Source organism: Cyprinodon variegatus, unplaced genomic scaffold (assembly GCF_000732505.1).
Source record: "Cyprinodon variegatus isolate N-32 unplaced genomic scaffold, C_variegatus-1.0 Scaffold700, whole genome shotgun sequence".
In the NCBI taxonomy this organism is placed as follows: Eukaryota; Metazoa; Chordata; class Actinopteri; order Cyprinodontiformes; family Cyprinodontidae; genus Cyprinodon; species Cyprinodon variegatus.
Genome location: NW_015151153.1, coordinates 201199 through 214865, shown reverse-complemented (window position 1 = coordinate 214865; position 13667 = coordinate 201199). Strand labels below are relative to the sequence as shown.

General features: G+C 40.2%; 1 protein-coding gene across 1 annotated transcript in view; it reads left to right on the top strand.

Annotated features, from left to right (window-relative positions):
* The window catches only part of uvrag (UV radiation resistance associated), a 173284-nt gene that overhangs the window by 14081 nt on the left and 145536 nt on the right, over positions 1-13667 (top strand). The window contains exons 4-6 of the mRNA XM_015394627.1: positions 776-937; positions 5796-5870; positions 5974-6059. Of these exons, the coding sequence (XP_015250113.1) occupies positions 776-937; positions 5796-5870; positions 5974-6059 (323 nt within the window). The remainder of the gene's footprint in view (positions 1-775; positions 938-5795; positions 5871-5973; positions 6060-13667) is intronic.

Below are 13667 nucleotides of genomic sequence, written 5' to 3'. Positions count from 1 at the left end.
CGTTCTGGAAAATATTAGCGTTTCGTGTTCGTTTTGACTTGGTGTGGACGGGGCCTTATACAAATGGTTTGTTGCTTATTAGCAACTACAGGCATCAAAGGGTTAAAGACGGATAAAAACATATTAAGCTGAGTTAACAGCAGAACTGAGTGTGATATAAACTTTCCGAGGCTCTGAGTTTTTGGTAGATGAGTGGATGACGGTCTGTTTTCTTCATTTTCTATTCTCTTGTCTCTGGTTTTTGTTTCTTTGCTTTTTAAACCTTCTGTCCTTAAAATGTCCCAGAGAGGCAGGGAGTTTTCTCCCTGTTTGGTCTGAAGAAAAATATTCACCATCAACCCATAACACACCCGAGTAGAAATGTTGGTATTTTGGGTCATATAATGGAGAAATTCAATAAAAAAAAAAAAGAAAATCATGAGCTCCATTTTACACCTTGTTTGGCTGTTTTTATTTAATTCTTTACCATGCAAAGTGAAGAAAATAAGTATTTGAACATCCTGCTATTTTAAAAGTTCTTCCTCTTAGAATTAATGGAGGCGTCTGAAATTGTCATCGTAGGTGGATGTTCACTGTGAGAGACATAATCTCAAAAAAATAATCCAGAATTCACAATATGTGATTTATTTTCCTCACTGTAGCTCAGATGTAGGTTAGAGTGAGACATTTAGACCGAGTTCTTACACCTGATATGACCCTGGTTGATTTTATTCGGCCCTGGATTCTTGTGTCATTTGGTGCCAGAGTTGAGGTGTGTGTTTTTATGTCTTCCTAGAACCCGACCTGGCGGAGCCTGGACTTTGGTATGCTTCCAGACCTCCTGGATACGTCGGTGTCTTGCTTTGTGGTGAGGATATGGGGCGGACAGGAAGAACAGTACCAGCTCCTCATTGAATGGAAGGTCAACCTGGATGGCCTCAGATACACGGGACAGCAGGTCAGCAACCGTTGATCGTATCACTCTACCAATCATTTATCTCGTATAAAAGAAATGCATAACATGAAGGGCTATTTGTATTTTTATTTTGTACATATGCTAACTTAAAAAAAATAGTACATCATTATATATGAAATACATATTGTTGTAGCTGTATTAAATACTGACTGAATAAACAGAAATGTTTTGCACAAATGCACATTATTAAATATTCAACAAATCATGATCCTATTGAGCTTATATTGAAACACTTAGAATATCCAATGTACAGAGATGTAAGAGTATAATTTAAAGACAGGGTATGTTGCTTTATGAAATTTATTTCATTGAAATCTAGTGGATGCTAACTAGGGTGGTGCAGTTTGTTGCACTGCTGCCTTGCAGCAAGAAGGTTAAGGGTTCGATTCCCGGCCCGGGGTCTTTCTGCATGGACTTTGCATGTTCTCTCTGGCGATCTGTCCAGGGTGGGCCCCTCTTGCCATAGACAGCTGGAGATAGGCACCAGATCCCCTTGTGACCCCAGCAGGGGTAAGCGTGGCTGAAAATGGATGGATGAATGTTAACAAGGATATAATTCTCCGTTTTTTATTGTAAGCTAACGGATTGTTCTAGTTATTCTCAGAGGAATGGTAAAACCAGAACCACAAAGTGTGTTAAATCACTAAAAACCTCTCAATCTACCGTTATTGTTGCTAGCTTTGTCTCATTCTATCATGTTACAAACGTTTTGCCTCGGTTAACCTCATAAAGTTAATTCAGCATCTTTGTCTCCATTTAACAAATAATAATGTAAATAATCCCTGATCAGAATCTGGATCCATTCATGTTTTCTGCTTTAGCTTGCTTCCCTCCAGCCTGCTTTACTTTCTTGTTAATAACAGTGAGGCTGTTATAATGGCGCCCTCTAGTGGATAACGGTAATACAACAACACAAAGCTTTTCTTTTAATTGGACGTTATCAATTAATCAGATGGAAAATTCTTTAATCTAATAAACCATTAACCGACAGTTATAAGTTAATATTTGTTTATATTCCTAGTTGCTGCTCTTAAGTCTTTAACCTTTTCTTGTCTTATTTCCATCTGGTTGTTTACGAAGGCAAGGTCATAGATAATATGGCAGGAAACTGTGAAGATAATGATTTTTAAATTATGACCACATACGAAGATTGTTAAGGTTTGCTGAAAACAACACAGTTTTGCATAACTAAAACAGAGAATGATGTATAGTTTAGTACTGCAACGCTTCAGACTTTTTTATTCCATGCCCCTGAATAAATACTTTGAGAGCTCACATTTTCCCCCATTACATCTGATAGTCTTTGGAGGTATTAGAGCTGGGCACTTTGCTGGGAGTCTTCAATGTTTTCCAGGCCAAGGACCTCAAACTGATGGCCAGATGGAGCGGGGACCCCCTAACTATATATATTGTATGAAATTGTGTTAGGTAGGAGGTCTTCAACAGGACCCCCTGTTGAAGACCTCCGCTCTATACTAAGCAGAGGGATGTTCATGTTTAGCTTCCAGGTTTATGACCTTGGATGTTCTACTACGGTATTAAAGCTGCTACTAGCTTTCATGGACAGATGTGCAACCCTCTCCTTTCCCTTCTGCGTGTTTTTATTTAGGAGGTAAAAACTGCAAATAGCAGAACAAAAAAATCCAACATTTTTTGCCTGCAAGTTTTGAATCTTTTGTTAAAGTAGAAGCAATTATAACCGTTTTATAGACAATCCAGTTACTAAATATTTAAGTGGGGCTATTGGAGCACTCTTACTTTTCTTTGTAACAAAAAAACTTTTTCCTGGCTTTTCACGCAGACCTAGGGGAGTGTTAACCTTTTATATCCATTCATGCTCAGTTTTCATTGTCTTAGAGAAGCTTAGATCACGACTTACATGCAGCGTCTCCACACTTGGCAGGATGATCTTCCCTAATGATCGGTCCCCAGAGACTCCTTGTATCAGGAGTTATCATTAAAGATGAGGCAAACATCTGCATGAATCTCTTGCCGTGTGAAATGGACTTTAGGTTAGAATAATTGAAATTCTTTGTATAAACCATCAGAAAAGTCTTTCAGATTCTATAAAACTTCTCCAAAGTGTCCTGCAGGTCCTGCGGCTCCACCTCATGCAACAGGAGCTGGTGCTTAAACAGCTCATTGGGCCGTAAAAGTTTCAGATTCCTGTTGTAGAAGTAAAGGACCCCACAGCATGACACTGCCACCACAATGTTATATCATGAGGAAGGTAGAAACAAGGAGATGCACAGTAGGTTTGCCTGCTGACCACAGGTTAATCGTAGTTTTTAATTTGACTACTCCATCGTCCTCTTCATGTTGGCTTTGTCCTCCTTCAGATTTACTCCAGATTCATTTCAACAAACTTCCTTGTTAAATTTCTGTTCCTTCTGTATTGTCTTTGTTTCTCTGTCTGATGCCCAAGCGGTGGGGGGGGAAATGTTCATGTTGCTGCAGTCTGCAGTCTGACCGCTAGATGTCGCTAAAAGTTACACACTGTAGCTTTAATACATTGACATTAATTTTTACCATCAAAATATCCATATTTTTTTTGTTCCACAGGAAATAAGCTCTTGTCCTGGATTTCAATAACACTATTGGCTTGAAACGTTGATTTTTAAAGTACGCTGGTAAAGATTCTCAGCCATCAAGATCATAGTCATAAAAAAAAAAAAAAATCCACTGAACTGGTCAAATCTTTGTCATTGCTAACTGATCTAATGTCAAATATTTTGGCAATAAAGGTTAAAGACTTTGTTGCTAACCTGCCTTCCCCCCTGGAAAGAACAGAGCAAGGGGTCTTTATTCTGTCTCTTTATCAATAATAATAATAATAATATAATTGTACTTTATTGATCTCACATTGGAGAAATTTACCTCAGCATTTAACCCATCCCCTTGGGGAGCAGTGGGCTGCCATTGTGCGCCACCCAGCGAGCAGTGGGGGATTAATCCCGTTAGAGGGTGCTCAGTGAAATACCGTAATTTTCGGACTATAAGCCGCGACTTTTTCCCCATTTTTCGACCTTGCGGCTTATCTATGAACTTTTACAGCTAACGGCCACTAGGGTAATACCTAAATCTATGGATTTTACCATCCACCATGTTGACGTCACATTTGCTTTAACACACAAGTGTTGAAGCAAAGCGGGAATGCGGAGGTCCTCCGGAAGCAGACTTCTACCGCGAGTGGTACGACACAGAACGACAGCGAGAAAGACGGATATTAAACATAAAAAACCTGCGGCCTATAGTCCGGTACGGCTTGTATATGTACAAATCATGCAATTTAGCTTTTGCGGCTTATATTTAGGTGCAGCTAATAGTCCGAAAATTATGGTACTTTGAAAATCAACATTTCAAGCCAATAGTGTTATACAGGCAAGACCAAATATGGATATTTTAATGGCAAAAATGAATGTAAATGTAATAACAGGAATCTGGGGGTCTTTGACCTTTGCTTTAGAGCCATTAGCTTAAAAGGGCAAAAATATATATATACACTTTAGATCCATCAGGTTTAATCTTTTATTTTTAATTCTAAAATTTGAGCTCGATGTGATTTTTTTAAAATTATTATTATTTTTTCTTTTTGTTCCACCTCCTAATAATCTTCTGTGTTGTTAACCTCTTGCAACTCATAGCTTTAGATATGAATCTAATCTAGACTCCATAAGATGATGACCGTTATGTTCATAGTTTTCTATTTTAACTAAAACTAAAACTCTTTCCACGTCGAGATTTGAAATATCTGTTCTCTAAATACATAAATGTGTTGAAGTCATTCCTCCTTGCCCAGATGTGCAGGTTCACAGCTGCCCCAGCCTACAATCATTCACTCTGGCTTCAAACAATCGCCCACTTTCAGTCCGGATCCTAGCTTTCCTCCCTAGCCCAGCGGAGGGGATGCCCATATATTTAATTTTTTTAAATAAAAGAAGCTCTCTTAAATTATGTCCATGCAGGGCCGTGCCACGCTGCTTCTGGATCGTCTTCAGATCGTATTATTCCGTTACGTTGAGAAATTGTAGCCCTTTTAAGCAGAGTTTAAACTCTAACATGTGCGGAACCAGAGATGAGCTGTTTTCACTGTCAGTACGTTTGAAAAGTGTTCCTAACCCCACAGAAAGGTGCCTGCTACCTGCTGCTCTCCACTGCCTCAACAAACCCACTGGAAGCTTCGCTCTGTATCAGGTTTAAATGATCTACAGGTCGTTTGGTTACCTTTTAATTTACGCTGGATTCTTAGAAAGAAGGTTGCAAATCCTAAGTCTTCCACCGTAGTAAATCCTACATTCCTTGCAGATTTTCCCGTACTGTAAACTCTGCGCTGTAGTAAATCCTGCATCTCTGCATTCCTTTCTCATTTTACGCCGCAATAAATCTGATCCTCCTATATGTGAGCAGATGAGTTTAGCTCCCTGCTTTCTATTATTCAAGGCCTTAAGGAAATTGCTGAAGTAATTGAAGTTATTTGATTGTTTTTCTCAAGTGTGGGAAGCTTAGATTATTGTTTGATCTTCCAAATGCGTTTTACATCCATCATGAAGTTTTAATGTGAAATATAATCGATTTTGTAATTCTGCGCTCTAGTGCTAAATCTGAATGAAGCTAATCATTAAACGATGTCTGTTGTGAGTTTGGTGCATCGAATGAGAGGCCGATCAGTCTCATGATACTTCAGAGGAAGCTTACGGTTCTGCTGTTCCTTTGCAGTGGGGCTGCGTTCAGAGCTCATAAACAGATAACTCAGTTTCATGCACATCCAGATGTCTCTTGTACTTTGTTCTCTCCGACCTGGTCCCCATATTCAGCCTCTACCATCCCGCTCTGCCCACAGATTCGATCCAGATACCCAAATGAGATCATATTTGGACTGAATGATGGCTACTATGCAGCTGACTTTGATCACAAGGTATTACCTTTGGTCTTTTTTTTTCTTTTAGTTAAGAAACAGAGTCTCCTAATGGTTGTATTTGGAAATAGAAGCTTCAGCGCTAAAGATGTGTCTGTTTCAGGATCCATCAGAGCGGAAGAATTACAGCCTGCTTCAGGTGGACCAATGCTCAGTCAGGAACTCCTACAGCGTTTTCTCTCTGCTCAGGTAAGAGTCCCACCACTCAGTGTTATTATCTCAATCTACAGCCCATCTGATTTATGATGATCCAAATGCGGTACCATATGGAGGACCAATCCTGCCATAATTAAAAATACATACAGAAATAAATGAAGGACTTAAAGTCATAGGGAAGCGGCTGTTCCAAACGTTGTATTTCCGAATTCTCCCGAGTGGTGTCCGACTTTACACTAGTGAATAAAGTGAATGTGATTGGTCGTTTATCAAGGGGGCGGGATTGTTGTAGTGGAAGGTTCACAAGCAAGTTTGGTTGTTGCCAGTTTGTCGGAAGCATCTTGCTAACCAGTTAGCAACTTAGTGCTAGTAGGTTCCCAATGGGAAATTCCATTGGGACCAAGTAGCACTAAATTGGTGACTTAGAAATGACACTGTCAAGGAACGCTATGGACAGAGGAAACATGCAAGAGGAGGAGAGTTTAGTGTCGGAGGTCGTGGATGAGTCTCCTCCGTCTCCTTTCAGTGGAGCATCCACAGAGCTCAGAGTATTAAGATAAAAGTTCTCTTTTCTGTTGCTGTTGTTCAATAAAAGTATGTTTTAAGACAGGGGTGTCAAACTGGTTCCAGAAAGGGCTGTGTGGCTGCAGGTTTTCTTTCCAACCAAGCAATAGAACACCAGATTCCAGTCAACTCATCAAGGGAGTCCAATCTGAACATGATGACTTGATGATATGAATGGAGTCTGTTGTGCTGTTGTTTGGTTGGAAAGAAAACCTGCAGCCACACGGCCCTTTCTGGAACCAGTTTGACACCTGTGTTTTAAGATCAATAGAGGCGAGAACATTATACTTTTAAGCGTCACTATATGGCCCATTTACCGATTTTAATGCGTAATAAAAAAAAAAAAAAGTTCAGATGTTGAGAGGACTGGGGCAACCAGCGGACCTCTGAGGCTAACGGCAGCCAGGGCTAATTGTAGCCCGTCTGCAGCAGCCCTCTCTCTGCATAGCCGTGTGTGAAGGACCGCTGGCTGTGATGGAGAGTTTACTGTTTTATTTGGTAAAAATGTTCATTTGATTTGTGTTTATCCGACTGTAATCATTATTATTCCCCCAATAAATGAAAAAGGTACAAATTCATTATTATCTAGAGACTATTAATAACAGGAGGTGAAATGCAGCTCCAGATGAGCCGAGCAGGGGGTGATGTCATCAGTTCGCTTCTGTTCCAATGGACCCATGTTTATCCTGCATGCTCCCGTTCTCCCAGAGTCCACACTTTACTGTGTTCTTCTCAAGAACATACTTAGCGAGAACACGAGTCCGTACTCGGGTTCTAGTGAATTTAGAAACAGCCAACAATTGGCTCTCCAACTATACGCCTATAAAGTTCACCATTACTCTGCGAAGATTCTTATTTCAACCACTGCGTATATTAGCTGCGACATGTGAATCAAGATGCTATGACCAAAAGAATTTGATTGAAAGATGATGTTGATATATGATTGGCCGAATTTAGGTGTTCAGAGAGACGTATAACTAACTGGCCTGCATAAGATAATGAAGAAAAAAACACAGATTTTTAAGACAGGATTTTTTTTTTTATAGAAATTTTTATAAATTTTACACACATACATGATTAAACCAGAATGATTCAACATTTAAATATGATTTCCCTACGACTTTAATTATATAAAATTGTATATATAATAATTAATTGTAATTTTAATGATATAAAACTTATTTTTTAAGCAGTTTTATATAATTTAGTCCTTCATTTATTTCTGTCTGTTTTTTTGTAAAGACTTCCTCCTCTACTGGGCCAGGTATACCTGGATCTGCCTGCTTCAAGTCACTGAATTTCTTCTTTTTACCATAACTTTTGGAATGTTATACATTTTCTGTCCAGCAGATGGAGCCAGTGTGACAGCTAACAATAGGAAGCTCATTTAAATCAAGATTTTCTTCTCTCTAACTGAATATAAGCAGCCAAAGCCTGCAATTTACATCATTTAAAAAAAAAATGAAAGAAAAGTGATTATGATGCAAAAATGTATCTAAAAATTACAAACAAGTTCTTTATTTTAATGCATTTACCTGAGGTTGAGCAGGTAATTAAGCTAATACAATAAAGAGGTGAGTATTTTGGCTTCTTGATGAGATAAAATCTATTTACTGCACTGGGGAAAAAAAAAAGATTCATAAATGTTTTTCTTCTTATTTTAAGAATGAAAATTTCTACTCTTATTAGCAAATAAGGGGGAGCCCCCACTTATTTCAAGAAAAAAAAAAACTTCCTTTAATTTAGTCATTTTGTATGGGCTGAGAGCAGGGGATTGTATTTGGGGGGGGTGTAACCTGAGCCCCTCCACTTCACACCACAACAAGGCGACGGAGAAAAGCTGACTCGGTTGCTAATGAGAAGGGGGAACCCTGGTAGGCTCATTAAGGGCAAGAGCCACAAGGAAACCCTGGGAGTTGTTGACAAACACAGGTTTGTTGCCCCACAGCTATATTTAAACGCGGTGAGATATAAACACCACTGTCTAAATCCCCAGGGCTTCCCCCCTTAAGGGAAACCCTCTGTTAGCTGGGGTCTGATCATATAACAGCATAATCACATCCAGTCGTTGGTCCATGGAAAAGTAAATCTGGATAGCTTTATTTAGACTCTTGTTAAATAGGATCAGGATCCTATGATTAGGAGAACTGTGAAACATTCTACCTCTTTGTTGGGGGGGGCGGATATGCGTTAAAGGACTTTGTAGCACGGAGGAAAAAGGAGCGAAAGCCAAAGCCTGCTGAACCTTAGCAGCTCTGCTTTATTGTTGAAGTGGTCATGCTTTATGTTTATAGCAGCGCTCTGCCTCCTGAGGAGCTCGCTGGAAAAAAAAGCCCAACTTCAGCCATAACTTCTCTGACCTCTGCTCTTACATTTTCTATTACCTTCATTCACATCCTCTTCCTTGTATCCTCACCCTGTGGGACTCCATGAAGTTTAACACCCTTAAACTCAACCCCTTTCCTCCTCCATGTCGCTCTATCTGCAGCTCCTCACCCCCCCGGTCACTGATTTTCTTTGGCTTAATCTGCTCTCAGACACATGGGCTTTGATAATGTACAGCAGAATGATTAATAAGTTATTTTACTGTCCAGCAGGGATTAAACTCTAAGCAAACAGCTGAAATGCAAAGTTGTCGGTGTTTAGTTTCCGACCCGCAGCGCTGCTCATTCTTCAAAGTACATTAGCGCTCTGTACTCTGATGTTTTGTTAAGAGGAACCTTTACACAATATTTTCACATTCCAGCTACAGACTTTATTGCATTTTGGGGATTTTGTGTGATAGATCAACACAAAGTAGTTATTTTACTGTTAGGATGAAGGAAGAATATCTATATATTATTTTTATATTCAAAAGTCTTTAAAAATAGAAGACTGAGGCAATAATTTTTCTTCAATGTTCCTGATTCCTTACTTTATGGAACCGTTTGCTGCGTTTATGACGTAAAGATAAAAACCCCAGATTTTTTTTCAATAATATCTGAACGATCTATCTTTGTCCTCCTTTTAAGTTTCATAAAAACGATAAAATGACAAATTATCTCAGCAATTAAAATCTAACACAGTGTTTGCAGCCCGCTGTATTACACAATGAGGTAGTTAATCAGTTTAAATTACACATGTAAGGCGTCACTCCGTGTAAATCAGTCTCCGTATACATCGTTATATTTAAATGATCAATAACAATAAAAAAGACTTCTAATAAAGTTTCCAATAATTTCCCTGAACCCTGATCCTGAACTTTGTGGTATTCTGAGGAATAAAGTTGGAGGAGAGGGTTTAGTCTCGCAACCTCATGGCCATGATGCCAAATTACGTAATTTACGTAATTACGTTAGCTTCCACACTTCGCACTGCGACTACATAGACAGAATTTCACTACTGCGCACCTTGGAAGATGTGTGACAACATCATGGAGAAGCCTGGTGGAAGAGCGACAGCTCCTACAGGCAAAGGTTGGAAAAAATAAACACTTCTAGAAATGTCTATGATTCAGCCAATAAATATAAACACCATCAACAATTGTTAAAACCTCTCTGAGAAAAATTACTCAAAGAGGCTTTGAAGAAGTCGAAAATAACTGCATTTACTACTTCCTCGTGTAGTTTGGTGTTGTAAGCTTGCAGTTTCTGCTGTGTACACCCACCTGGAGCCGTCCAGAATACTGGGTATAACTGGAGGTGCTGCATAGAGTATAAAAGCTGCAGAAGTTGTGTCCTGAACTTATGATATTTTGTCCACACCATGTCACAAATCGTTTCTTGTTCAACTCTAATCTTCTCAGCAACTAAAGAGTCCTCCCTGTATTTTTGCCTCGTACCGAGAATCCTTTTATGTTCACCTGTTTGGCTGTGACTCCATCCTGGAGAGAAATCTCAGATATCAGCTGTGCTCCTGCCATCAGCACCTTTGTTTATAGATGCTGGAGATCTGCCTGTTTTCCAGTGTAGTCCTGTTTCTCTGACTGTGACTGGCTGGATGTGCTCTCTTCATCCTCTGACATGGGAGCTGGCTCCAAGCTCATGTGCCTGGCTGTGTGTTTCCTGGAAGGGGCCGCCTTTTACAGTTGCTTTTTGTATCTCTGCTTCTGTCTCCTTGAACCCCAGTCAGCCTCAGCAGATGGCCGCTCACACTGAGCCTGGTTCTGCTGGAGGTTTCTACCTGTTAAAATTAGTTTTTCCTCTCCACTGTTGCTACAAGCATGCTTAGTATGAGGGATTGCCTTCGAGTCATTGACATCTAAGATCTCGTTCTTTTGGTCATGAACATAGGTGAGGTTAGGAACATAAATCGAGAGCTTTGCCTCTGTGCTCAGCTCTGTCTTCATGTCATTCATGAACAGGACCCCAAGGTACTTGTACTGATCCACTGAGGACAAGAACTCTCCTCCAACAAGAACCAATAAATGCAGTCCTGTCAGAGTCCAACATAAATCAAGAACAGGTCTAATCCAGTGGCAGCAATGTGGCCCCTGCTAAGCTTGTACAGAGATCGGACAGCCACAAGTACATGTCCCAGACTCCCACAAAACATAAATGTACTGGGTGGGCAAATTGCCAAGCACCCTGCGAGAACCCTGCAGAGTGTAGAGCTGGTACACTGTTCCAAGGCCAGGACAGAAAGAAGACTGCTCCTCCTGAAGCCAAGGCTTGACTATCAGCCGGACTCTCCTCTCCAACACCCTGGCATAGGCCTTTCCAGTGAGGCTGAGTAGGTATAATTGGAACATACTCTCTGTTCCCCCGTCTTAGGCAGGAAAACTACCCCAGTCCGACCTCCAGGCGATGTTGAAGAGGCGTGTCAACTGTGACAGCCCGGCAACATCCAGAGTTCTAAGACTAATAACTCATTTACATGAGTTATTAGTCTTTATGGGGGCTTTTTGAACCACTCTTTGTCTTGGGTGACCGTACTATGGCCATTTAAACCCCCAAAAATATAGCCTCGGGATAATCCAGGCACTGATACCCCTCCGTCATGTTAAGGTGGCGGTTTTATCACATTAATATTGATAACATTAATTAAAAGGACAGAATGAAGGAAGTTGAGAGACAGAGATGTTGGTCTATAGAAAGACGTCTTCATTGTGTGAGTTCAAACACATCTCTCAACACAGTTCTTTAACAAAACAATGAAAGCCAGCTCCATTTAGAAAAAAAAAAAAAAAAAACACTTGTGAAAAATATCAGTAATTTGTCAGCAGATTTAGTCTGCTTTTCTGTTTGGACCCACCTGCTGACACCCCTGGGCTTGTGTGAGCAACGCACGCCGATGCTCACACTGCGAGCACCACGCGTCTCAGATGGCCAGATGAAGAGAAGAGCTTACATATCATCAATCAGCATGCTTTTGTCTCCCTCACACAGGCTGAGGTAAAGGGCAAATCCATCCTACGCAGCGACGGGCCTCTGTGTGGGTAGAGGGGGGAAAAAGCCAAAGCAGACAGTGACGAAGATGATCCAGCTGCTCAACAAAGCGTTTTCTGCTCCCCTTAGCAGAGCCTGATGTTTAAACAGTAAGAGAGGAGGGATGTCCTGTCAGTGCTGCTGAAAGACATTGCTGCTCCACATCATTAAGCCGCATATTTGACTGGTTGAATATTAACAAGGCAGCTTGACGGTCGGGAACTGTTTCAGTTTAAAGTGTTTTAAAGTCGTCCTTTTGCGGCATGTTTGCAGGAATGGCAGCTTAAAGTGACATCGGAGTGGAAGTCATTGAGCGATACCAGCGGCTCTTTGAAGCTTAAGTGTTACGTACTCGCACGCAGACACTGAGTAGTCTTTCAAATGACAACAAAACCCTTGTGTATGCTCGGTATTAAAACACTGGCCCCAGTGACACATGGGAAACATCATTGTTGAGGTACAACTTATACGGTTCAGCGCTGTGCCTCAAACTCCTGGACCCTCGAGGGGGGGAAACTTTCTTTTCTTCTGTGCTGATTAAACCCATATGTAGACTCTGCTGCCTTATTCACCATCTGAAGTATGCATTTATGTACAGTATGTGTCCACAGAAGCTGTGTGCAGTAATGATGAAGCTCTGTGGGGGGTTGGGGGGACTGCTGTGACTGTTAGATAATGCTTTCCTTCAGACAGGTCTACTTCTTGCCTCCCGGTTAGAGGATCTAAACTGTAGGATGCTGTTAAGATGCTCCTTTAAGTGGGCAGCTGGATCTAAGTCCATGGATGACTTTGGAGCGGGGGGGGGGGGGGGGGGGTCTCAGCAGGCACCAATCTGACTGCATGTGCTTAAAATTGGTGCAGCAGTTTGGATGCTCCTGTTTTCATTTCACACTGCTGGAGAAGACTTCCGATTGAGTGGAAATGAACCCTAATCGAGGACAAGAGGGCGTCGCTTTCCAGAGATTACTCATTAAATCGTGTGTTTACCGAGAGGAAATGTACTTTGTCTCTCTAAAATAATATAAACTCAGTGCAATATTCTTAATGTTTTATGTTTTAGCTAAAAACATAACTACTTTTTTCTAGAAAACACAAAAAAGAAAAAAAAAATACCAATAAAATAGTTTAAAGTGTGCTACATGCAGACCTTAGTGACCCTGTGTTGAACTGGTTTGCAGCTACCTAACCGGGATGGTATTTGTGTCTAAAGATGACGGATAAGCATGGGTGTTCCACAGGTGTCAATATTGGGACCATTTTTTATTTTTGCTGTTTTATAAAAATAATCTAAAGGAGGGATTTTGAGGGTCATTAAAAAATCATTAAGTCATTAAATTATTATTTCTTAAATAAAGGCCTTAGTTCACATAAGAATGGAATAAATGTGATTATCATGACATTTAAAATGACTTCTTTAAAAAAAAAAAAAGTTAATAGAAACTATTTCGTCAGATATATGATATCGCGATATAATTGTGCGGAACTGCTTCCAGTTGATCTGAAAGCCGTAAATGCGGAAAAGAAGCAGAGTTGGAGAAAAAGCAAGAGAATGTCAGGAAAATGTGGCCGGAAAACGAGGAATTTGGGACATGGCGCAGGATTTTAGTGTATTTTTTTATTTATTTTTATATATATATATATATATATATATATATATATATATATATATATA